The sequence below is a fragment of the Molothrus ater genome, chromosome 1 (assembly GCF_012460135.2).
Source record: "Molothrus ater isolate BHLD 08-10-18 breed brown headed cowbird chromosome 1, BPBGC_Mater_1.1, whole genome shotgun sequence".
NCBI classification, from domain to species: domain Eukaryota; kingdom Metazoa; phylum Chordata; class Aves; order Passeriformes; family Icteridae; genus Molothrus; species Molothrus ater.
In genome coordinates, this window is record NC_050478.2 from 151,197,023 (window position 1) to 151,222,956 (window position 25,934).

At 45.8% G+C, this 25,934-nt stretch overlaps 1 protein-coding gene across 13 annotated transcripts in view; it reads left to right on the forward strand.

Annotated features, from left to right (window-relative positions):
- The window catches only part of ADGRB1 (adhesion G protein-coupled receptor B1), a 288,288-nt gene that overhangs the window by 239,385 nt on the left and 22,969 nt on the right, over positions 1 to 25,934 (forward strand). For 9 of the 13 annotated variants that reach the window (XM_054514932.1, XM_036404287.2, XM_054514939.1 and 6 more), the window contains 5 exons: positions 5,046 to 5,112; positions 8,718 to 8,803; positions 14,431 to 14,529; positions 22,474 to 22,645; positions 23,784 to 23,879. In XM_054514932.1, the coding sequence (XP_054370907.1) occupies positions 5,046 to 5,112; positions 8,718 to 8,803; positions 14,431 to 14,529; positions 22,474 to 22,645; positions 23,784 to 23,879 (520 nt within the window). The remainder of the gene's footprint in view (positions 1 to 5,045; positions 5,113 to 8,717; positions 8,804 to 14,430; positions 14,530 to 22,473; positions 22,646 to 23,783; positions 23,880 to 25,934) is intronic. The other 4 variants (XM_054514947.1, XM_054514954.1, XM_054514955.1 and 1 more) reach the window with 1 other exon arrangement.

Genomic DNA, 25,934 nt, shown 5'->3' on the forward strand with positions numbered 1-25,934 from the left:
TGTGGTCCCTCCTTTTGCCTCCTTTCCACATTTCCCAGTGTGGGGTGAAGCTGGTGAGTCCCACCAAAGTCATGAGAAGAACAGCAGTTCCTCTCAAGCTCAAAGATCCCATCAGACATCCCCAACGCTGCCATCCTGTTGTAATTTTGGTACCTTCCAGTACCTAAAAGACATGGGGGCTGGAGAGGGACTTTTTCCAAGGGCATGTAGTGACAGAACAAGGGAAAATGGCTTTGAGCCGAAGGAGGATAGATTTAGATTGGATATTGGGAAGAAATTCTTCCCTGTGAGGGTGGGGAGGCCCTGGCACAGGTTGCCCAGAGAAGCTGTGGCTGCTCCATCCCTGGAAGTGTCCAAAGCCAGCTTGGAGAGGGCTTGAAGCAACCTGGGATAGTGGAAGTTGTCCCTGCCCATGTCAGGAGGATTGGACCAGATGATCTTTGAGGTCTCTTCCAACACTAACCATTCCATGGTTCTCTGAATTCCTGCTGGAATTGGCTTTCCCAAGAGCCGAGTTGAACAGAGCTCACTTGCATTGAGTGGTGGGTTCACGAGCCCTGATGCTGAATAAAATGGAGCATCTCTGTAATGAGAGATTTACATTTACACTTTTGTGCATTTTAAAACGCGGAACAAATATTGCTGTGGGCCCAGCTGGGCAGGGTGCCCCGACAGACTGGAGTGCATTCACACTTAGGCCTCTTTTCCTGCTCAAAAAGGCTTAAAAGCTCTGTGTGGGGAGGCCCTTGGTTTTACCTCTCCTCCAGAGCAAAGTCAGCACTGCACAGCAGCAATTTCAGAGCTGAACTCCAAAACCTGAGGTTTAGCTTGGATATTGGGAAGAAATTCTTCCCTGTGAGGGTGGGGAGGCCCCTGGCACAGGCTGCCCAGAGAAGCTGTGGCTGCCCCATCCCTGGAAGCGTCCAAGGCCAGCTTGGAGAGGGCTTGGAGCAACCTGGGGCAGTGGAAGATGTCCCTGCCCATGGCAGGGGGTTGGAATGAGATGATCTTGTCCTTTCAACCCGGTTTTGTCTCCACTGGACACTCATGGGCCATTTCAGGTGGGCACTGCAGATTTTCAAGGCCCAATATTTCCATCTTGCAGAAGGAAGGGAAAGCTTTAATCACAGCACATTCCTCTCTGGAAGAAGGGGACAAGAGCTGATAAGATAAACCACAAGGGACTTTTAAAAACCACACAGAGCCTTTTAAAGCATCTTCAACCCTACAATTTTTGATCCTGAGAGCAGTGCATAAGCTCCTGTGGTGGGAGTGGACATGAAGTCAAAGCAGGGCTCTGATATTTAGGTGAACATAGAATTTAACACTCAACAGCAGGGGTTTTTTTCTCATCCCACTTACAGTGGTTAAAAAAACCCTGACATCCAACTACAGGACATGGTCATGAGGGCATTTTGGGGACAGCTGCAAGTGTCTGAAGGCCCTGCAGAATTAATCTTGGTGTTAAAGACTCTCAGAGCAAAGCTGGTGGAAGGGGCAGGGTGTGAAATGTGTGATGTGTCTTGAGGCTGGATCTGCCAGCCCAGCTGGATCTTCAGGATGTGCCAAAGGTGGCCCAACCACACTGGAACAAACTCCATCAGGAGTCCTCAGCAGGGATTTCACCCAGTTTGGTCCTTTTTTTTTTTATTGTACATGGGATGAAGCATTTTTCTAACAATGAAAACACAACTGAGCAGCAGGACAGGGGTCTGTCCCACCAAGAATTGTCCCATCAAAGCCTTGGCTGTGTCTCCAAGCTCTAATGCAGAGAGATCAGAGCCTGTGGTAAGTTTAGGGAGCTTGTAGTATGTTTAATATTTACCATTTAGCTGGCCAGACTGCACTAAGTCACGAGTTGAGGAGGGAGAGAGAGGTTCATATTAAAAATTGAATATGTGCTGCAGGATTTGGGGTGTGTCTGTTGCTCTGTGAGTGATGATTCCCAGCAGCCATTCACTCAGCCTTTATTACTCAGGACACTCCAACAAGGGATTTTTCCTTTCTCTTGTCTGAACTGCATTTGAAAGGACATTTTTCTGTTGTTTGGAGCATGCTGGGGCAGGGTAGAGGCTGCACTTCCAGTCTCAAAGTCTGAGGGGTACCAGAGGTCTAAAGGACCTGGCACTGATCACCTCCTTAGATTAGGCTGAGTGCCTGAATAATAACTCTGCTTTTAGCTGGTGCTCCAGGGATTGCCTCTGGACCTCTAAATCTTCACAAACAACCTCCTAAAGCTTGAAGTGAATAATTGAGGTTGTGCCACTGGTGCTGGGAGCACGCATTCTTCCCCACCAGAGAGCTCATCAGAAGTTTTCTGAGATCACAGCCTGCACACAGCAAATTTCTCAGGGTCCTGGAGTGTCACTGCATCGGGGCTTTTGTGACCCACAGGTATCTCAGCAGCTCCTGGGTTAAGCTCTGGATAAGCACTGGTGGGCCAGCCCTGATTCCCGACTGTAACCTCAGTTTTACAAAATGTTCTGTTGGTGCTGGCTCATCTTACACAGGGTTGAAGTGAGAGCTGTGCCTGGACAGTGTGAAAAAGGGCTCAGTGGAAGCCAGCCCTTCCCAGGACCAGGACAAAAGCCACCACCTCCCATCTGTGCCATGGCAGAGTCACCAAAAGATCAGATGGTTTGCAAAAAAAGGGTTTTTTTTTTTTTTGTGCTGAACACAAGAGCTGCTGTCAGTCAAGGAAACACTGATAAGGAATTGTTAAACCATTCACTTCCTCCCTTGCAGTGATAATTTTATTTTAAAAATCACTGAAGAGATCCCTTGGAAAGTACAAGGGAACCTCTTAGCAAAATGCAAATATTTCTGTGCCTCATAGGCACGAGGCTAAAAGCATCTCCACTAGGCTGGGGTTTGCTGTCAGTTCTGTCTCTCAGATATCCCTTCACCCTTTCCTCTCCCTTGCTGGCAGCCAGCGCCTCTGACAGCCTCAGAAATGCTTTGAAGAAGTGCTGTGGCAGGGAGGTCAGGCAGTCAGGAGGGATCAGGGCTGGTGCTTGGTGATGTGTGAGCTCACCTTGACAATTCCTGGTGCTCCTGGGGGAGCAGGGGCTGCCAGGGACCCCGCAGGGATGAGAACCCTCTGTGCACCAAGTCCTCATCACTAATTGCAGTGCACGACTGTCAGATTTCTTCATCTGAGCCACCAGCTGGAAGAGACACTGAGAAAAAAAATCTCAAAAATCAGGATAGAGCATTGGATGAAAAGGTTTGGACAAGGACTGGGATTTGGGAGCCCTCCTCTTGCATTTTGGGAGACCTCCAGTCATTACAGAGCTCCAGAGCTTCATTTTTACTCCCTCCCTCCTCAGCTGATTATTCATTTTATTATTACAGTTGCTCAGACAGCTTGTGACAGAGCAACTTGCTATCAGGAAGGAATCAGAATTGATTAAATTAGCACATTACAGGTTTAATTTAGACATAAACAAGATTCAGACCTTGGAGAAAACCAGAATATCCTACTTTTAATTCTCAGTTTGAAACACTTCCATTTTTTGGGCTGCCTTTTCAGAAATGGTCCTTGTTTTGGGGTGAAAAAAAAATTAACACTTTTTTTGCAACTGAGATTAAGTTAAAAAAAAAAATATGAGGCTGATCAACAAAGCTGAAATGTTTCCAGGAAGACTTTTTTTTTTTTTTTCCCTGGGAGCATCAGTTTGCTCCTGATGCAGGATGAAAGCATCTTGCTGAGGGCAGGGCAAGTAAATTCCTGCAGGGTGAGCTGAGTTAAGAGCTTGGAGAAAGTTCCCCTCTCCATTGTGGTTTCCTGCTCTTCTCCTGTGCTGAGTGCACGCTCGTTTCCTGCTGAAACAGGATTACTCCATCCCACATTTTCTCCAGGGTTCTGCCCTGTTAAAGCATGCAAACTTTCCCAGGGGCTGCTGACACACTCTAAATTCCCATCCTCTCCTATCCTGGAGCACTTAGTTTGTGTGTCCATGGCCTGAATTGCTGGATTCCCCACCAAAAAAAAAAAAAAAAAGAAAAGGAAAATCTCAGTTCCAGTGCTGGTGCTGCTGTGGATGTTCACGGCTGTCACAGAGCCTGAGGGGGCTTTTTTGTCCAAGCACCTGCTCGAGCAGGGTCGCCTGCAGGTGACCCAGGGCTGTGCCCAGGTGGATTTTGAATGTCTCCAAGGATGGAGCTTTTACAAGTGAAAGGGGAAAAGCTTTTCCTTCCTGACTTCACAGTCAAACATGAAAAACAGAAACTCAGAGAATGATTCGGGTTGGAGGAAACCGTCAAGGTCATCTCATTCCAACCCCCTGCCTTGGCAGGGTCACTTTCCACTGTCCCAGGTTGCTTCAAGCCTCATCCAACCTGGCCTTGGACACTTCCAGGGCCTCATCCAAGAGGTCTCAAATGAGAGCTCCCTGAGTTTGGGAAGGCACCAGGCACATCTGGAACCCAAATTCCACATCTGGTCAGTGCAGAAGGGAGATGTCCTTCTCAGGTTATGTGGTGTGAGGGAGAAGAGGCACCACACGCCTCACATTCAGCTTATCCCATAAGAAATTCCACTCAGGGAATGCTGTGAATTCCCACCTTGCTGCTGTGTTGTTGAATTTCCCCATGGAGGCAGTCTCAAAGGGAGGGAAGGAATGTCCTGCACCCCTGGAAGATACAGGGATCAGCAAATGAGCAGAGGAAAATTTCCACTCTTTCCACTCCTTCTCCCATGTAAGTAGGACAAGAGCAGCATCATCTTGCCAGCCAAATGCTGCAGCTGCTTCCAGGACCTGGTCTGAAACAGAGCACTCTCCTTAATTTTGCATGAATTCCCCTGCCAAATGTCTTCCTGCGGGCAGGTCCCCAGGCAGAGGAGCCTTTATGCAAGTTCAGGAGAGATGGGAAGCAAAACTTGTTTGATTTAAAGTCTGAGAAATTTTTTTTTATTTTTTTTATTTTTTGCCATGGGGCGTCACCTCCCAGCCTGAACTCTGGCAGGCAGAGGAAGAAGCCAACATGTGCCTGTTGGGGACATTTGCCACTGGGTCACTTTCTCTTCTCTCTTCATTTTCCAGCTGCTGGCTGTCATTAGAGGGAGGACTCCTCTATGCCTTCGTGGGACCGGCGGCTGCTGTCGTTTTGGTATTTAAGCTTGTCTGAAAGATTTCTTTTTTTCTCCTCTACATCTTATAGCAATTTCCTTGTTCTTTCAACCCAAGAATGCCCCTCTTTATTTCCACTTATGTTTCAAAGAGCTTCCTCCTTCAGGAATAATGAAGCCAATAATTTGGGATGGGGTTGATTCTGAAATGTAACGTGTCTCAGATCTCAGCCTTCCCCCTCTGTCCTCACTGGAGCCCCCCAACGTCTGATTAATGCTTTACCTTGGTTTTGCTGTGTCTGGATGGAAGTGCAGGTCGATGGTGGAAAACTCTGACATTGTCTCCTTCAGAAAATGCTGTTCCTGGTGGTTTTCACACCAGGCTGTGTCCTCACAGCCAGCTTTTATTCCTGGTCCATCCCAAGCCAGTGCATGTGTGCAGATTTCCTTGTTTGAAATTGAAGTTAAAAATCTTGAAATCAACGCTGTGGGGATCCCTTCTGACCCTAAAATGTCATGTTTGCTTTGAATTCAAAGAGATGGCAGGGTTAAAGTGGGCATTTCTAAACTCCAGCTCCTGCATGGGGAGTCCATTCTTCTGTCCAGCACAGCCCCAACACCAACCTTGGCCAGTTATAATTTGAATTTAAGGTGTCACTCAAGGTGACATTCCTTCCCTGCTACTCAGGCCTCACTGCTCATGACAAACCTCAGGGCTGAAAGAATCTGAGAACTGCTGCACCTCCAGGAAATCCCTCCTGCAGCAATTCCTGATGGGTTTAAAGCCACGTTTGAGCCCCCACATCTTTCTGCATGCAGTTTCTCTCCAGCCCACTGTTTTATCCAGTGGAGGAGCTTTATGCCCTCTGAGGCTCTGGAGAGCCCCACAGGAATGGGGTTGTTGACACTCCCAATTCCTTTTTCAGTTCAGGCTTTTGTTCCGTGCAGTGCCTGGGGGATGAAATGCCCCGCAGCAGCGGGAGCTTACAGGAGAATAACTCCACAAAAGCTCGGGCTGCCTCTGTTCTCAGCGCTGTCACTGCACATCAAACCACCTCGGAGCCATCGTTTCCATCAGGGTGACAAAGAGGAGAGCCAGCAGTGGCCCCTCCTCTGCAAGAAATCAAAACTGGTATGAGCTGAGGTCTTTCATGTGGGGTTGTGACACAGTGATTCCGAGGGAGGAAGCTTTGGTAGCGCCCAGAGTCACTCTGCTGCCTCAAAGCACCTTGCTTTTGTTGTGCCAACAACGAGGGAGGTGATCTTTTCCCTTTTTCCTCTTTTAAAGTGTGAGGAAAACACAGGAGCCTGCTTCCATTTGGCAGCTCAGATTTGCCTCACCATCAAGCAGAGGAAATGAGATGTCCTCACAGAGGGGTCAGCACATGCAAATGGTGGTTCCTGCAGGTGATATTTGGTGGTGAATCATCTCTGGGGGTGTCTGGCCCTGATCAGCACCAAGAGAGGGGCCCCACGCCTCGTTTAGACTCCCTGACTCATTCCTGGCCAGAGTGACAAATGAATATTGCCCTGGTAGAGCCACCAAAGAGCTTGGGGAAGAAGAAGGAGAAGCATGGAAAGCCTTTTTATAAATGGGAACCTGCAAAAAGATGGGCTCAAAAAGTTGATAATACTCTGAAGGTGGTTGGCCTGCAGCTTCAGCAGTGTTCATAACTCACAGTCAGGCCACTGACAGTGAACAGCTGCAGCTTTGAAGGATAAAGGTCTGACCTTTATTCTTAAAAATCCTGATCTGCCTTAAACACAGAGCTGTTGGAAGCAGTTTTGCTCACCCAGCTGATGTGGAGCAGCCTGGTGGGTTTTGTGCAGGCTGAAGGCAGGGGGAGGCTCATGGAACAAAGTGAGGACAGGGTCAGCAATGGTCAGGTCGTGGTCATCTCCATGAATTTCAGGCTTGAGGCTTTGCTTCTGGAAGTTATCTCAAAGACAAAGAAGTAAAGCTACTCTGCATGTTATTGGAAGAATATCCATGTGGTATCCCTGATGTAGGAAAGAAGTGGAGCCAGGATCAGAGCAGGGTGTTGATTGTGGTGATCAATGTACTGGATTAATTGATTGATTAAAACCAGTGCAGAACTGCTCTTTGTTGTCTCCCCTGCTCCTTAGGAGTGAGGATGCACACTTTGGCCAGCCCTAGGATAGATCCAGCCACACTTCAACCCCACCTTTCCTCCTGCCTGGCTGCACCTCAGGGAAAAACCTTTTTGGATCCTCCACAGTGAAGGATCAGTGATTTCAAAGTGCTCCCTCTCTTTCCAGGCTCATAACCAGGCTTTGATTTCCTGCTGATCCTTGGCTGTGTCACTGTGCCTGACTTGCCAGTGTTGTTTCTCTGAATTAATACCATGGTGAACTCTAGAAATGGTCTCAGCTGTCCACTGACCCAGCAGCTGATGCACACAAAAATAACTGCAATTTCTGCGATTTTCTGTGAATTCCTAGCTGTGGGCTCCACATCAGTGAGCTGGTGAAACCAGCAGAAAGATTGGTCATTGTTTTGGGGGTGATTTAGGCAATTAGGCAGAGGCTTGGTCCCTTCCTTTGGGTCAGGTGACTCTTTGGATCTCTTAAAATCACGAACACATAAAGCCACATGAATTTACCTCCGAATTTGGCCTTAAAACATTTCCCTGCAAGCCCCACATGCAAAACAGCATTGACCACATGTTTCTGCCACCAGCAGCTGTTCCAGTGACAGCAAAGCCAGGAGAATGTCTCCTTTTTCCACCATCATGACCTCCTCCACGCAGGGGTGGGGCTGGCGTGTCACTAACGTGTTGGGGATGGGGTTCGTACAGCAGATGCAGCTGGCAGCAGTGGATGCAGGTGGAAAGGCACAGGGAGGAGTTTGGGGTCACTCTGCAGGATCTCAGCTCTGTCCAGCCTGTGTTTCACTGTGGATTTTTGTTTCTGATGGACACAGACATCCCTACTCTCACCCTGAGGAAAATGGACTGCACGGAATTGTATCACCCATTGATTTTTTGGGGAATTCTCAGTGCTGTGCCTTCTGCACTAATTCCCAAGACACCCCACCAGAGCAGATAGCAGATGATGTTTCTACTTGCTCCAGCACCCTTCCACCTCTTATTTTGAGAGCAGCAGTGGTGTTTCTCCAGGAAAGATCTGTGACACGTTGTCTTCATTCTCTTAATGCTTCTTCTGACTCCCAAAGGTGCTTTGGGAAGCAGCCAATGTCAATCCACTGCTCTTCTCTGTACTGGACAATCTCTATTTGGATTAGTCCAAAAAACTGTTGTTGTGCCTGGAGTTTGCCTTGCTGGACCTCAGGCAGTGTTGGGGTTCAAGCAGCCCTGCAGCAATCTGAGAAGTTCCCAGTCTCTCCTGCTTCATGGAGACCTGGTTGAGGGTTGGACTTGATGACCTTGGGGGTCTTTTCCAATTTTAATGATTCTCCAGCCTCCCTGGTCTGCTGCCAGCTGCATTCTGCTGTCCTGAACTCACTGATGCACGGCCTGGGGAGGTGGGACAGCGGGGGACAAGGGACACAGGGGGTGGGGGCCTGCAGAGGTGTGACCTGGCTTTGGGAGAAACCCTTCTGTGTTACTGAGCTTGACCTGACCCACTTGAGAACAAAACTTGTGTGTTGTTTCTCTTTTGACAGGTGAACATGGTTATTGGCATTCTGGTTTTTAACAAACTTGTATCCAAAGATGGAATAACAGATAAGAAACTGAAGGAACGGGCAGGGTATGCCTTATCAATACATCTAAGTAAAGAGTGAAAATAAAAACCAAAAATACCCAAGGTTGTGATCAATAACCAGGCAAGGGGCGAAAAAGGAGATTGGGGATGCAAACGAAAAAAAGCAAAACCAGATTTAAACAAAATGAAAGAAAACACACTTGACTTAATGTCTTTGCACTGTCATTTAGTGCAGCAGGACCCAAAAATCCAAGAAGCAGCCCTGTGTTGCTGTGGAGGAAGGATAAAAGTTCATCTCTTTGTTAAAATGGCTTCAGCCAAGGCTGGCACATCCTCCCAGAAATGAGGGAGAGCAAAGTGGCTCTTGTCACTAACTCCTGGAGACAGCAGAGAGAGACTCAGCACTGCTGAGTGTGGCACGTGGCAAGAGCTGGGGGACAGAGGGGTCGTGTCTGAGGGCTGGCAGGTGTCTCAGGGACAGCAGAGGTGTGTGATGGAAGGGAATGGGTTCTGGAGGTCTGGCAGGGAGCAGAGCAGCAGATGGATGCAGTAGGAGAGGTGAGTTAAGAACCTCTGCTGCGAGAAAAAATTCTGCTGCCACCTGAGGTTCTTTATCTTCTCCACCGCCTCCATTCCTGAATCCAGAGGGTTTGTGTTACCTGTTTTCCTTTGGAGTATAAATCCAAGAGTTGACTCCACATTTCTCCCCACCCTGGTGTCTCCCAGGGCTTTGCCCAGGGCAGCAGCTCCTGGGCAGGGCTCTCTCTTGGGTTACTCCCAAAATTTTGGTAGTGGCTATTTTGCCCTTCTCTCCATTTCCAGGAGCAAACCTGCAGTTTGCTCAGATTTTATCCCTGAGCAAGGGACAGAAATGGCAGGCTGACACTCTGAGTCTCCTCAGATGACCAGGTAAGATGTGTGTTCCTTTCCCCTGCCCTTTTTGGCTTCTTGTTGCAGTCAGAGAAGCTCTGCTGCGAAAGTCAGGGATCTGTGCTCCCAATTGTCCACTGCAGGAATTTGATTTGTCACTGTGGGTAACAGCTGTGTTCTGGAAGGAAGAAGCTGTTCACAAAGGAATGAGGAGAGCAAAAGCTGTTCTGGTTCCTCTGCGTGGAGGCAGAGTTTGAAACCTTTGGAGGCTGCTGGAGAAAGCGCAGGATGCATGGATATATCCTGCCTGTCCAAGTGGAGGGAGAAAGGAGCTCCACTGAGTCTCAGAGGGCAGGGGTGGATAATATGGATAAGGTTCAATATTCCTGACACTGCTCTATTGAGTAGTTGGGGTAAAAGTGATTTTTAATTGAGTGGTGGAGGCAAAAGCCATGGTAGAGGCAAGTTCGTATCCAGCACCTCAAATCCTGTGTTCAGTTTTGGGCCCCTCACTCCAGGAAAGACCTTGAGGGGCTGGAAAGTGTCCAGAGAAGGGAACAGAACTAGGGAAGGGTCTGGAGCACCAGGAGCAGCTGAGGCAGCTGGAGAGGCTCAGCCTGGAGAAAAGGAGGCTCAGGTGAGACCTCATCACTCTCTACAGCTCCCTGAAATAGGGAGTGGTGTGGTGAGGTGGGAGCCAGAATCTACTCCCAGGTAACAAGTGACAGGACAAGGGGAAGGCCTCAAGCTGCACCAGGGGAGGTCCAGGTTGGATATTTGGAAAAATTTCATCCCTGAAAGGATGACCAGGCTTTGGAACAGGCTGCCTGGGGAAATGGTGGAGTCACCATCCCTGGAAATGCTCCAGAAACAAGTGGACCTGGAACTTTGTGATAGAGTTTAGTGGCCATGGAGGGGTTTGGTCAAAGGTTGGACTCGATCTTGGAGGTCTTTTCCAACCTTAACAATTTTGTGAGAAACACAGGGACCTGTTTAGGCTCATGGTTTATCAGCAGTTTTGACACAACCAAGCCTTGGGGTCCCTGGCTGCAGCAGAGGGAAATTTTGGTGCCTGAGCAGTGCCATGGCCATAAAACAAGAGGAGATTTGGGTGATCAGAGATACCAGCTGCTGCCGGGTTGAAAAATAAGTGGAGAAGTGACCTTGGTGCATTGCTTGGAGCAGCTGCTAACAAGCAAGTGCTTCATTCTGGATGATGCCTTCTTGACAAAGAGAGAACTCAAAAAAAAAACCACCCAGGCTGCAAAGCAGGGTCTGGAGCAGGGTAATTGCACTTGAAAGTCAGCATTGCAATAAGTGGTTTATTGGATTAGCAAAGCAGCAAGTTGCTGCCTCTCAGTCCCTCCCTCTCTAATCCAACCTGCACACGGAGTGACCTTATTTAATACACAGCAGCTGGTTATTGATCACACTCAGAGTTGGGCTTTAAAAACAAAACCTGCGAGGCAACAAAACAAATGAACAAACAAAAACAAAACCAAAAAAGTCGTTTTTCTGATGTTCTTTGTTTTTTTTTCTTTCTTTTCTCTTTTTTCCCCCCTTCTTTCGTGTCCGTGTGTGTGTGTGCAGCACTTTTAAGCCTTATCTGTGCTCAATGGTTTTGTTCTCCCTTCCCAAGTGCCCCTGCTGAGAGTGTGGGAGCACTTTTGAGAGCCCTGGTGCCCCTTTCCCTTTAGTTCTCTGCTTCTGGCCTGGGCTTGGGAACCGTGTTGGAAGGTAGATCTGAAGAAAATCAGAATTGAGTAACGTCCTTCGAGATGTTTGGACCTGAGGAGATGGTCTAAAGAAACGTTGTGTTTCCTTTAGCAGAGGCAAGAAGTATGGTTCAGTGTTGCAAAAACAATTTTTAAAAAGAGTGGGGAAAAAAAAAATCCCCCAAAAATAGGAAAAAAAGAAAGAGCTGTTGGATGTTAAGAGGAGCCCAGCACACACTCCACAGATTGGTTGTCACAAATTCATCAGCGCCAACAGTTCTCATAAATAATGCCTGAGACACAAGAATTCTGCCCTGTACTTAGCAGTGGAAATAGCTTGGTTATTGTTGTCACATCTGTCAGAAAATGCAGATTTTTCTAGTGGCAGTGATTTTATAGGTGGATCACAAAACCAGGCTGTAGGGAAGGGGGTGTGAATACCTGGAGAGATGGAGAAAAGCCAAAACCTGTCTGGGAATGGAGAAAACCATCCCAGAAAACAGACTCTATTGGTGGCCAACTCCACCACCAGTGTTTGAGCTCTCTTGAAGGGATTACTACCAAAAAATGAATGTTTTAATGTCAGGAGCCTTTAAAATGAATTTCAAATGTATTCAGCCAGCATTTATTCCACATTTGTGTGCTCACACAGGCAGAGAGGAGGATTGAGACCATCAGGGATATTCACCAGGGCTAATTTTAGCTGGGTTTAATCTCTCTGGGCTTCCTCTGCCACTCCTGAGGAGAGACAGGAGCCTTGTCCCCCCTTAGAGGACCTCTTCTTTTACCTCTGTTGATCACAGAAATCACCCAAGATGAGTTTGCCCCAAAACCTTGTGTGAAATCATCTCTGTGCAGGTGTCCTGATGGGGTGGAACAGAGCTGGGTTGTCAGAACACAGAGGGGAAAGGTGATAACTCCACTGAGACAGGAAGGGATTGGGATTGCCCTTCCTCTGGGAATGGTTCCTGTTGGAAGCAGTGCTCCTGCTCTTCAGGCTGTGGATGGTGGAAAGCACTGCTCAATAAAAAGGTAGCAAAGTCCAGGCTCCAGTGAACACACCAGATGAGCCCATGAGCTGTTTGTGGATGTTTAGGAAGCAGAAAAAGCTAAATTAAATGAAGGCATTATTCACTGTGATTATCTAATTAGCTTCCCTTTCATATGCACAGGCGCCAATCTAAACCTGCTACGGAAATTCAATATATTAACAACCTCATGCCCCCAACCAGAAGGAATTAGGAGATAAATGTACCCACATCAGTGCCCACTGCTTGCAACTTTCTGCATAAACACACCCAACAGCAGCTACAGTTGTGTGTTTACAGTGGTCTTTTGGCCAGTTCTCTGTGATTCAATGTCATTCATGTTTTTTCTGGTACAGTTTCCCATCAAATTCCTCAAGTCAATCTACTTTTTTTCTTTTTGCTGCCTATCTCTGCCTCTCTCTGTCTCTCTGCTTATCTGTTCTTTGTGACTTATAGATTTGGGGATAAGCTGTCGTATTTTTTTTTTATTTTTTAAGGGTCGTGCACCTAATGCCTCTCCAGACCCACTTTATCTTTGGTTCAGCCAATGTCCTCACAGGATTTACACCATCCTTCTGGAAGATATTTATCTGTGGACACAGGAGCTAAGTTCCTCTGTGTCTGAAAGCTTCTGTGGGATGCCTTAGTCATTATTCTGGATGGGAATGATGATTTATGTCACTGTAATTAATGAAAAGACCAATCAATAGCCACTTGAAAGGGGGCCACTGGGCCCACTGCTGCTGCTGTGTTGGTGCTCATCAGGATGTCTTTTTGCAGTGAGACGGAACAGAGAGCCACCAAAGCTAAGAAATGCTCTGTGGAGCCCCCTGATCTCTCTCCTAGGCAGGGCAGGGCTGTAAAACCCCTCCTGGTTGGGGCAAACCTCCCTCAGCAGCATCCCCACCACACGCCCAGGGATGACAGACCCTGTGCTGTCCTCTGGCAGTGATTTCGTGTCTTTTCTTATGCCAGGCACAGCAGGAAGGTCTAGGGGATGTTTTGCAGACTCCTTCCGTTTTCCAAGCCAGATCTGACGTGGCTGTGGATCTGTGCAGACCAGGGAGAGCACACAACCAGTAAATTCTGGGAAGAAACAGGGCCAGTGCCAAGTTAATGTGGCTTCTGGGCTCCTGAAGAGGAGCTGGATGGGGGGTGATTCCCACACATCAGCTGCTAAAATCCCAAGGATGTGCTTTAGCAGATCCCCTCACACCAGCAGCCCCCAGTGGGCTGTTTCTGTGGTTGGTCCCATCCAGGAAAAAAAAAGTGGGAGCAGCAGGTGGGAATAATCCTCAGGGTTCATCCCAAAGATGTTTTTGGCTCCTGAACGGAATGTGTGAGAAGGAAGAAATCAGCCAGTTGGGTTCCTCTCAGGGCAGGTTAGGGAGTAAGGAAACACCCAAGCTCAGGATTAACTTCAGGACATAAAAGAGTCCCATCCTGCATCAGGGAGGGAACCCAAAAACCAAAACGTGGCCTCTGACCAAAAACCAAAGAGTGGCCTCTGTCCTGGTCTCACCAGCTCCCAGTCAGAGAAACTAAGTGACTTATCCTTTGCCTTGCTTTTAGGACAGCAGATAAGCAGGCACAGCCCCCACAGCCCTACTTCTTGCCTTCTACTGCACAACCCTGCCACCTTTTTTGTTTTGGAGCAAAAAGGCCAGGAGGGAAAAGAGTAATTTCTCAAAAAAAAAAAAAAAAAAACAAATGAAAAGAAGGAGGTAGAGACTGGGAGAGCAGTATTGGTTTCTCCTTCCCTGGGTGCCAGAGAGACACCCTGAATCTGGCAAGACTTTCACCAACACAGTTCCACCCTCTCCAGCAGCACCAACGAATCTGAGTTGTCCATTTCCCCCCGTTCCCTGCATCTGGAGTGGTACAGATGAGAGAGTTTTAATTCCTGCCTGTCTTTCATTTCTCTTCCCAAACTGGGTATGGTTGGTTGGCTCCCTTCTCTCCTTCCTTTCTTTTCGGCTTCTCTTTCCCTTTCCTTTCGACGTTTGTGCTCATGAGCGAAGTGTTTTGTTTTGTTTCAGTCTTTTGGTTTTAATTGCAGTCAGATGGCAGTGCCCCTTTACGGCATGACGCTCAAATGTTCCAAGTGTGGAGTAGTTTCTTCTGCTGAAGTTTCGGCCACAGCCACCAGTAACGCCATGTTAGTTCCTCTAATTTCAACTTCTTTTCTTTCTTTCTTTCTTTCTTCCACTTTCTTTTTTTTTTTCCTTGTTTTATTTTTTTCCTTTTCGTTTTGATTTTCGCTTTTCAGTTCCTCTTTTTATTTCCCTCTTCCATTTCCCTGCACTCACCAGCCCGTGTTTGTTTTCTCTCCCCATGTCCCTGCCCACCTCCCTGACATCCCCAGCTCTCCCCGACCTCATTCTGTGGGCCATGAGTAGAGCAGGGCTCCTGCAACACCCCTGGAGCTGATGGGCTGGATCCTGAAAAGCACTTTTTTGACATGCCTAGATTTAAGATTTAAGCATGTGACCAGCCCATGGAAGACAAAGGGACTCTGCATTTGTTGCAAGCCATGTTTAATTTGTTTAATGCTCCATTCTTGGAGTTCCAGACTTAAAGCTGTACTGATTCCCAGTAATTCTGGTGGTAGACAGGGACTCCAAAATCCAGCTTTGTCAACCACTTGAGCACCTGCTTGAGTGTTTTCCTCCAGAGACTGCAGAGCACTGAGTGTGGTTTACGTGAGTTGGTGAATCACTTCTAAGTGGGTTTTTTCTCCTCTTATGAAATGCTGAAGTTAAGTTTAATACCTCGTAGGCCTGCAGGTCTGATTTGATAAGTGTTGACTGCCTCTTTTGGACCCCTGAAAGCACTTGGAATTAATTCTCAAAATCTTTAAGCGTTTCATAGCTCTGAGTTACAAAAGTCAAATGCTGTTAAATCTCTTCTTAGATGCCACTGGAGTTAGCTTAAAAAAAAAGAAAAGAAAAAAAATAATTCTAGAGCTTTGTTCTGCTGGAGAAATTGCTATTTATGTGGTTGGCTTTTTTCACAAAGGTTGAGGTTGGAGGAAGAGTCATGAGGGAAGGTTTGTCTTTCTTCCTTCCCTTTTGGAAATTTCATTATCTGTATCACATCCAAGTGATTCTACACTTTGGTTTTGATGTCTGAATTAGTAGATACAAAACGTGTGAGGGAAACAGTCTCAGATCATTTGCAGTTTGAAAATTCCTACCTTTAATTAATCTAAACTAAAAGAGGCAGCTGATTGCCAGATCTCAAAATGTAGAAAGATAAAAGAAAAGCAACTCAAGAGCACCTGGAAGGTGTCCCTGCTCATGGCAGGGGGTTGGAATGAGATGTTCTTTAAGGCCTCCTCTAACCCAAACCGTTTTATGGTTCTGTGGTTTTCTCAGTGAAACGAAGAACTGAACAAAATTTGATTTATTTTTCACTGCTAAGGTCGTTTACTCACCTTTTGCAGCAGTGCCCAGCTGAGATGGTGAGATGGAATCAGTCCAGACATGTGTACCACAAGTCTGGAATGAGCAGCTCGCTGCTTCTTGGATTCCTGTAACTGCAGAGCAATGTTATACCAGCAGTAGATTTACTATTAATAAATTAGACTCTTAAATAGGAGAGGCTTTCTGTTCATAGTAAATTAATTTTAAAAGTTAAACAGTCTCAAGTCCCTCTGCAATAGTGTCTGACATTGGTCTGCGATAAATCACAAATTCTGACTCATCTCCAAATCAGGAGAAAAAAGGGATGTGAAAGCCAGATCTCCTATTCATCCTGCTTCTCTAATTTAAGTGGATTGACAGAAATTGGAGGGCTCTTGTAAGAGGACTTTTTTCTGTTTTGTTTCCCAGCAGATTGGGTACCTTAGATGACAGTGTCCAGTATCAATTTTGTTATTTGTCCTCGAGTGTCCTGTGCTCTTATCCTTGCAAAGGGAACACTGAGGAGTACACAAATAGGTTCACCCATTTCCCCTTGTGATCCACTTCATCCTGCAGCTGAACTCTTCATGGTTTTCCTCCTCCAAATTTCTTGTAAATGAGGTTGCCAAAAAGGCAAAACTCTGATTATTCTTCATGCCACTGCCACCCTTCTGCTGGGCTCCCACCTCCCAGACCTTGCAGCAGCTTTGCCATTCAGTTTTGGAGTCTTGGAATGTGGATTAAATGCCGTGAGGATTCCTGGCTCCTCCCTGACCTGGAATGAGCCATAATTTTTTTAGTGCAGAGCACATCAAGGATGTTCCTGCCTTGTTCCTGCTGGGGTTGCTCATGCCCACCCCAGCTTCCCTCCCATAGATTCCAGAGGTTTATTTCTGGGATAGCATGGAGTGAGAAATAGGTCCTTTAGACTGTTTTTCTTGGATTTTGGAAATCTTTGTGGTGAGATCTGTGGTTGGAGAAGGGGATGTGCAAAGGAAGGAAAACAGAGGGAACTGATGGGAGAGAAAAGTGACAGAAGTGGAAAAATAAGTACTGGAAAATGTGTGATTTCTTGACCTGGGGAATGATAAATGGAAATCTTTGGATGTCTGTGATTGTTAAGGGTTAGCTGGACTTGACAGGTGCGGGTTAAATGAATCTCTCCTTTTAGGCTGTGCTGAAGAAGATCTTGGGCAGTTTTTGCCATTGGAAGACCTATGTTCCCACATTTCCTCCCATTTATTTCTGCTTGCAGGGCACCCTCAGCCAGTGAAATGTTACCTTGTACTTAATTTGTCTTTGCTACCTTGAAAATTATTTTATCTGAGATGGAAAGCGTGTCTCAGGGGCTTGGCTTTTCTTGGTGCTGGCTGTGAACGAGGGAATCCACTGCAGACAGCAGGGAGTGCTGGGGGATGGATGGATGGATGGATGGATGGATGGATGGATGGATGGATGGATGGATGGATGGATGGATGGATGGATGGATGGAAGGAAGTTGATGTCTCATCCCTGGAAGTCTCCAGGGCCAGGTTGGACAGAGCTCTGAGCAACCTGTTCTAGTGGAAGGTGTCCATGCCCATGGCAGGGGGTTGAAACTAAATGATATTTAAGGTCCCTTCCAACCCAAACCATTCCATTATTTTATGAACCCTTGCCAAGCAGCTCATTGGAAATGTGAACTCTCAGGCTCTGACCAGTGGGAAGAGACTGGCCCAAGACTAAAACCCTGGCACAGTGTATTTTTTCCAGGCATCTCACCCAAGAGCCAATGTCAGGGGTTCCTTGTGACCCTTATCATCATCATTCCTCCTGAATCCTCAGGATTCATGTGTCAAATCTCCCATCTAAGGGTTTTGCCCTTTTTCTTGGCTCAATATCCTTTTAGGGAGTTTTGGATGTCAAAATTTCTGCCTGTATTGTAATTCCAGGATTAATGTGAGTCAGTACTTCCATGCATGGCTGGTCTAGGAGGGAGACTGTTCCTCAGGAGAGTGTTGTCCTCATGGTTCAAGGAATTTGAAATCCTATCCTTACCAGGGGATAACACCTGGATCCTGCGAGTCCTTCTTGGACTCTCAGACAACACCTTACCTTAATTAAAGCTGAATAATGAAGCAGTCTGGTCACAGCTGCCTCATCATCCGCCTGTCTCATGTGTGATTGTAAAATCATCACAGAATGGTTTGAGTTGGGAGGGACCCTAAAGTTCATCTCATTCCAGACCCCCACTATGAACCCTTTCCACCAGACCAGGCTGCTCAGGGCAGTTTAGAGGCATTTGATTTCCTGTTCCCCTAATTTTATTATTTATATTGTGGCTACTGGGAATCATCTTTTAGGGGAGAATAGAAATCACAGCAGGTGTTTCTTTTTTGCCTGTGATGGGAAGAGCAAGCAGAGTTTCCCCTCTTTTGTGGTTACAGGTTTCCTATCTTGGTTATATGGGCATTGAGTTACAGGGATTTGCTCTGAAAGTGCCCCTGAAATTGGGACAACACTCTTGCTTTTGGGAGGAACAGTTTTTAAGTGTTTAAAAAGTGTTTAAAGCCAGGTTGGATGGAGCTGTGAACAGCCTGGTCTAGTGAAAAGTGTCCCCTGCTCATGGCAGTGGGGTGGAGTTAGATGATTTTTAAGGTCCCTTCCAGCCCAAACCATTCCATGATTCTGTAATTCTGTGAACACAGGTCAGAGGAGCAGAGAAGCATGAGAGAATAAATAAAGCACATACCTGTACTGTGATTTTCCTGCAGCAGAACTGCTGGCGTGTAAGGAGCCATCCATTATTTGTTGAGTCCAGCAACTAATTCCCTTTTCAGAGCTCCTCTCCAGGAGCTGCTTTTGAATTATAAAGTGATTTTTTTTTTCCTTCTGCTGATGCTTTAACTTAAGTTGCTGCTGCTCTTTCAGGGTTGAGTAATGAAAATAATTGATCACTTTGCCCTTTCTAATGGCCCCTTACATCTTTATTGGCATGTCCTGTATGTCCCCCTGCACTTGCCTTTTCTCAGGGTGCAGCACTCTTCATCTTTCTTCATGTAGATCTTTATCTCCAAAGCCATTCTTTTGCTCTTTCCATTGCTTTCCTCTAAGTGCAATCCATTTATTCTGCTTCTTTTGCAAAGACAAAGACTCTCCACGCTTCCAGCTACGAAAAGGGCAAAGCCACAGATAGATTTTGTCATTTTGGCCAAATCTTTGCTACCAGGGCAGGGCCTGCTGTGTGCTTCCATAAGGCTGAGTGTTTCCCATGGTAGATCCCACATTTTAGAGCACATTAGGAGTGGTTGAGGGAGCTGGGATGGTTTATCCTGGAGAAAAGGAGGATTGGGAGGACCTTATCACTCCTTGAAGGGAGGTTAGAGCCAAGTTGGGGTTAGTCTCTTCTCCTATCAAGCGACAGAATTAAAGGAAATGGCCTCAGGTTGCACCAGGGGAGGTTCAGGTTGGATATTGGGGAAAATTTCTTCACTGAAAGGATGATCAAGCATTGTCCCAGGCTGTCCAGGAGATGCTGGAGTCCCCATCACAGAAGGATTTAAAAGCTGTGTAAATGTGGCACTTGGGGACATGGTTTAATGCTGGCTTTTGCAGTGCTGGGCAAAGATTTGGACTTGATCTTAGAGGTCTTTTCCAACCTCAGATGGGATGCTGCTGTCACTTGTCCTGAGGGCTGTCATAAATGGGATAAATAAGAGGATCTGCCAGCTAATTCCTTTGTCCCAAGCAATAAAAGTAATGGATTTATTGATCATGGCTAATCCATGAAAAGCCATTAGGTGGTCACAATGTCTTTGTATAACAATTGATCATTTCATATCACATCTCATGATAAGCACTCTAATGTGATATTTCTTAAATCCTATAAATAATTCTGGGTTCTAAGGATTCACTGTGCCTCCTGAAAAAAGGGACAGGTGGGAAGGTGGTTGAAGTATGAGTCCTGCTATGAATTCACCTCACAGCAATTAGAATTAAGGGCAGTCTCACAGAAAACCTACTTGTCTTCCCCATGAGTTTTCACCTGAAGTTTCAGCCTGTACCAGATTTCTTTAATGGAGCTTTTAATTTGGAGTTTAATATTTTCAAAAATCTAAGCAGAGCCCTGCAAGTGAAATTAGAGTGAGATCCATTTCCTGTGACCTGTTGCCACCTGCTGCCTGAGAATAAAGATGATGAATTTAAGTAGCAAGCAGAATTTCCATCAATTTTGTAAGGGATGAATGCTGCTGAGAAGGCACCAGGAAGGTAAATCACAAAGAGAGCAGAACTCTGAGCTGATGTGAGTCAGCACAACTTGGGAAAATCCTGATTTGATCCAGCTGAATATGTGCCTATCAGCTGAGCTGGAAGGGCAGATGTTGTTTTCATCATCTGGTTGGAAGGGCGGAGCAAATTGACTCAAACAATTAATTCTTAAAGCAGGTTTTGATACCAGTGGGTTCAAATCTGACCATTTGCTGAAGAGAAACATCATTTACATATAATCCACCTTCTCAGCAGCATCCCTTGCAACCCCAGATCCACATCTAAGTCTTGGATCCAGATCATTGTTATTGTGAGCCTGCAGTTCTTTTCAGGAGTGGAAAACCCACCCAGATTCAGTTACTTGGTTCAGACCTGGCTCACATCCATTGCCAGGTTGCACATTGGTGGCAGTAACATCCACAGAATGGGGGTACCAGGAGTGTTCTGGAACTCCAGATAATTCCAGGGGGCAGAGTTGTCTCTTACAAACCTTTCCCAGCAGCTTTTATTGAATTTTATGGTTTCCCCTTGCTGCTGGAATTATTTCATCTATTCAGCCATGTTGTGTTGGCTGACACTTTCATGGAAGACACATCTAGAAAGGTTCTTTTTCAAACAAATCTTATCTTTGCATTCAGCATTTCTGCCTCTCTGATTTTTTTTCTTTTATGCACTTGCTGCTTAGCCAGATTTATGAAGGCACTACCACAAATGACAGCAAAGAGAGATTTCAGTGTAATGAGGCAGATTTTAGAGAATTGAAATAAGTTATTTCTCTTTAGGAGTTGTTTGGTTGCAGGCTGGTTTTTTGTGTATTTTTTAATAATACTTCGAAATCATAGTTCGTCTTGGGCATTAAAGAACAGCATTTGCCATCCAAGATAAAATTACAAGGTATCAGATTATGTCATGGCATTTACCTTACAAAGAGGTCTCATAATGCTTGTTCGAATTAAAAAGAAAAATAATTCCATTTCCCTGCTCCTTTAGGTCAATTAAATTCCTTAATAATACCAAGAAGGAACAGATCCAAGTGTGGACAGGCTGTAGGAATATTTGCAAACAGGGTCTAATCCTGACTATAAAATAAACTGTCACTTCAGTGTGTGGTCATTGCAGAACTGATGCTAACAATACTTCAAAAACCCTTAATGAAGCCAGGGCGTTCTATCCTGATGTCCAAACCTGTATCCAAGCTCCAGCTTTGTTCAGGTAAAACTCTCACTGAGGTCTGTGAGCTAACCAGCAAGTAAACACTAAACCCTTGATCATAGATCAGGAAATGGTGAGCAAGTCCCATGTAAGTACTGCTGAACGTGTTTCATGGTATCTCTGTCCTGTAATTTCTTGTCTTGCCTGTATTTGTTTGTATTTGGAGGTTTTCTTGTAGCTCCTCTTATTATTCGAGTCCTTCTCTGGTTTGTTAGGTAAAAGCCCACAGGGAAATTCTCCTCATATTCTTGGTACCAAATAGATGGGATGAGTGACAGCTTAAAATCTCCCTAGTCAGCTGTTAAAATTGTTTGGGATCTTTTTTTTTTTGTTGGAGAGATGGATGCCTGAAGAGTCCTTGGGAAAAGAGCTGCTTTCCCATTTGCAGGGCCATCATTCACAGCTAAAGTGGAGTTTCCTGGGGCAGCATCACAGAAAACTTGTTTTGTCCAGTTTTCTGTCTTGTGAATGGAGATGTGGCTTGAATCTCCAGTTAATGTCCACGCAGGAATAAACTTACAAGAATGGTCAAACATGGAACAAAAAAGTTGGTTTTTTTGGTTGTTTTTTCCCAAAGCATCAGCTGCAGAGATCTCACAAGAAAGCTGAAAATTTTCTGACCATGGGGAAATGAAAGGTTTTAGGTCAGGTCAGGTTTTAATCCCCGGTGTCATGGGGACCATCATCTGCAGATTAAAAGGAGAAATGCAGATATTTCAGTCTGCACATCAGCTCTCTGCCTGTCCGTTTTGAGTCACTCGAAAGCGTGACACGTCCCAGTGTTGGTGTCTTCCATGTGCTGTGGAAGTCCAAGTGTCTGTGGCCCGAGTACCGACAGCCATCGTGACAGACCAGTCTCTGCTGCAACTGTTCCCCTTCCCCTTGGCAACCTGCAGTGATTGTATTTTGTCTCCTTCCCTTGGGAAAAGCTGCGGTGGTGGATTAGGGGCAGAGCGGGAAGGGCGTGGAAGGGGGAGGGAGGGATCCGCATCCTTCCTCCCCACCTCCAGTTTTATGCATGACTGCACCGTTGGGAAGTTGTCCCCTCTGTTTGGGTGGCATGAGTGTGCAGAGCCTCCTCCTGCTTCCCTGGGAGAGGGGCTCAGGAAAGCTCTCCCTCATGGAGATGCTGGCTGGAGAAACCCTCTGCATCCCGGTGGGATCGGGAGGCTGAATTAGAACCCCCACCTGGGAGTGGGTGAGGTGGAGCTGAGTTCCCTTTCCCTCTCCCTTGACAGGGCATCCCTCTGGAGCTCCTGCGTGGTGCTGCCCCTGCTGGCTCTCACCTGGATGTCTGCAGTCCTGGCCATCACCGACCGGCGCTCGGCGCTTTTCCAGATCCTTTTCGCCGTCTTCGACTCCTTGGAGGGATTTGTCATCGTCATGGTCCACTGCATCCTCAGGCGGGAGGTGAGAGGGAGGAGTCATTATCTGTTACATAATTAATGTTTTTTCCCATAAAAACCACATGGAAAAGTGCCCAACCAGCTGGTAACTTCTCTAACCTTACAAATTTCGCTTTGGGGGAGATCGTGACCACAAAAACGGCCATGAGGCCGTGACATTTTCAGTCAGAGGGAAGGAGGAATGAATCAGGGTGGAGTTTGGTGAGATGGGATAACATGTCAGGCTTTGCTTGTTTACCAGCAAAATTCTCATTTCCAGAATGTTCACACCCCTCCTCCAAAAGATGCCACATTAAAGAAGTGATTTGTGTGATTTCAGGAGAGGCGAGATGCACTGAGGTTTGCAGGATGAAATCTGTGCTGGCATTAACACCCTGATATTCCAGCTAGGAAGTGCAGCCAGCAAGAATCAGGCAAGGAAATTGAGGAAATTCTCTTCAGCCTCCCTGTGGAGATTTAAAATGGTGAATTATATCAGGGAAGAAAAGAACGAATCTTTTATGTTTCTTTTATTCTTTTCATCCTACAGAGTGGAGAGACTATTAATAACAGAGACAGGAAGGGGCTTTTTTTTCAATATTAATTTTATCTTCTTACAGTTCCTTTAAATTCAGTAAAACAGATTAATTTCTTATGTCAGGCCAATGAAATCAATGGAATTACACCACTGGCTTGGCTGAGACTCCTTCCACTAATTGCATTATGAATATGATTCTGCATTTACAGTCCATTGCAGTCACCAGGATTTTTTTTTCCAATTATTTCAGTGAGTTTGGGATCAGATTTATATTACAGGATCCTGATCAGACTTTGTAGACACCAATACAATGATTAATGCGGGAGCATCCATTTAAAGCATATTGCAAGCTGCAAAATAAAGGACATTTTTATTCCTGACTGTATAAATCAAGCAAATGGAAGTGACCTAGGCAGTGACCCAGGGGTGACTGGAAAAACTCTGAGTTGCTCTTCAGTGTGTGAAATCTGTGACACACAAACCTTGTGAAAGAAATGCCTGGGTGCTGCTAAAGCAGGGTCCATGTCCTTTTGATCTAACAAGGGCTGTTTTTATTTTGGATTTCAGCAGAATTTAAGGTGGTTTGGTCAGTCTGACTCTGACCTTTGCCAATCTGTTCCTGCAGGTCCAGGATGCTGTGAAGTGCCGGGTTGTGGATCGTCAGGAGGAAGGGAATGGAGACTCAGGGGGGTCATTCCAGAACGGACACGCTCAGCTCATGGTAAGGAAATCTCCCACTTCCCCTTTAGTAGGGGTTTTTTGGAGATTTTTAACTCATAAGTGATAATCAGAGGACCCTGTCCATCCTAGATCCTGAATTCACCATTCTCATTTCCTTTAAACTTTTGCTTCAGCAAACAGAGCCCTTAAAACGGACTTTTTCACACAAATCTGGGGCGTTGCATTGTAATTTTAAGGTTCTCAAGCTCACACACCAGGTTTTTCAGACATCTTGGTGAGATCCTTTCTTTCCCAGAAAAATAAAGAACCAAAATACACCTCCCATGTCTTCCAGACCTTTTAATCCCCATCAAGCTGCCTTGTCCTGGCTGGAGCTAGGCAGTTGTAGTTGAATACTGTTTTAATTACAGTCTGTTGGGTTACTGTCATAAAAAATGCTGTCTCAGAGGGATTTTTTTCTCTCAAAAGCGCACTTTGCTTCACTGGGAATAGTTTAAGCTGTGTAAATTGTGGTCCTGTTGTGTAAGTCCTTTGCAAACAGTAAAGGAGTAGGCTGTAGGCCTTTGCCCTGCATCTGATCCACTGTTATGATGTAGTTGATGCAAGAAACATTTAATTTTGGAGATTAAGATATAGATATCAGGAGAATCAGATTATTTGAGCAACTTCCAGGAGCTCCTGGTTAATATTAGAGCTACAGCACAACCCAGTGATGTTTTTTTCCAGCAGTTTCTGCCTGGGTACGAGGCCTCATTTCAAACAGCACAATCTTGGAGTCAAGACATCAGCAGAGCTTTAATTCCACCACACCTTGTGGTGTTTGCTAAAAACAGGTGCCTCATTTCTCATTTAAATGCAGAGTCTTCTTATTTTCAGACATGTTCTCGCTCTGCCTAATTGTGGGTAATTAGAGAGCCCCTTGCATGCCTGGTGCTTTGGCTTGTTCAATAACAGACACCACAATCAAACCCAGTCTCTTCCATAAATTAACACCCAGAGCTTTCTTATTCTCCCTCTCTAAATCACGTGCCTTCAAATTATTTATATAACCCCCTCCAGATTCTCAGCAACCTGACAAAAAAGGTGGATCCTGTGATTGTCAGTCTGCTGTCGCCATCCCAAGTTTCAGGGCTTTGCATCCCTGTACAACTCCACATTTCCATCCCTTATCAGCCACCTTGGGAAATCCTGTGTCAGCCACGGGTTTTTTAGCAATGTTGCATTTCCTCCTGCACTGCTGACGCAGCGCAGGGTGTGTGGAGGAGCAGGGAGCTTACAATCACTTTCCTCACATTCCAGCACAAAAAGCTGCAGAATCTGGCTGTGAGTGATGACTCCTCACTGGTATTTTTAGAGGGGTACAATGTTATTTTGTTGTAAAATCACCGAAGGAATCAAAAGCTTTTGCAGGATGACATTTTTGCTGTTACCTTTTCTGTTGATCTCCAAATCTGCCCAGCTAGTGAAAAGGAGCTTAGCTGAGTAGAACTGTTTTTTCCCCACAAAATCTTGTTGACTGGTATTAAATATAAACCTGTCTTTCATTTGTTTATCAGCAGAACTACTGCAGGCTGTTGAGCTGCATTTTTTTCTGGAACTCCTATCATGAAAATGAGATTATATTTTTCTGTGTCGTCCCATTTGCCCATTCGAATGCTAGTTCGATCGTATTTCTCTTCTGGTCTTTTCAGATTTTTTGATATCCCAAAGAATTTTCTGGGAAATTAATATCAGGAAGGCTGAGATAGTTAAAAAACTCTTGGCTCTCAACCTGCTAATATTAAAGTGTTTATCCCAGGGGGATGGGGATTTTTCCCACATTCTTCTCAGTATTCAAACGGATTTCATTTTGTCACATTAGTACAATTATGTTAAATGTCTTTCTGAAATGATACCAGGAATAATCAGTGAACTCTTCTACCTTTTGCCAGTCTGCAGCTTCCCCGTTACTCCATGAAAGCTCACGGCCTGCTGTGACTCAGTTTATCCAGTTCTTTGAAATGTTACCTGCTCAAAGCTTCAGAAAAAGGATTAAGTCCTCCTGGGAGAAGAAAGGAGTTCCCTTTGGCTGCGCACACCACTTGAAAAAGTTATT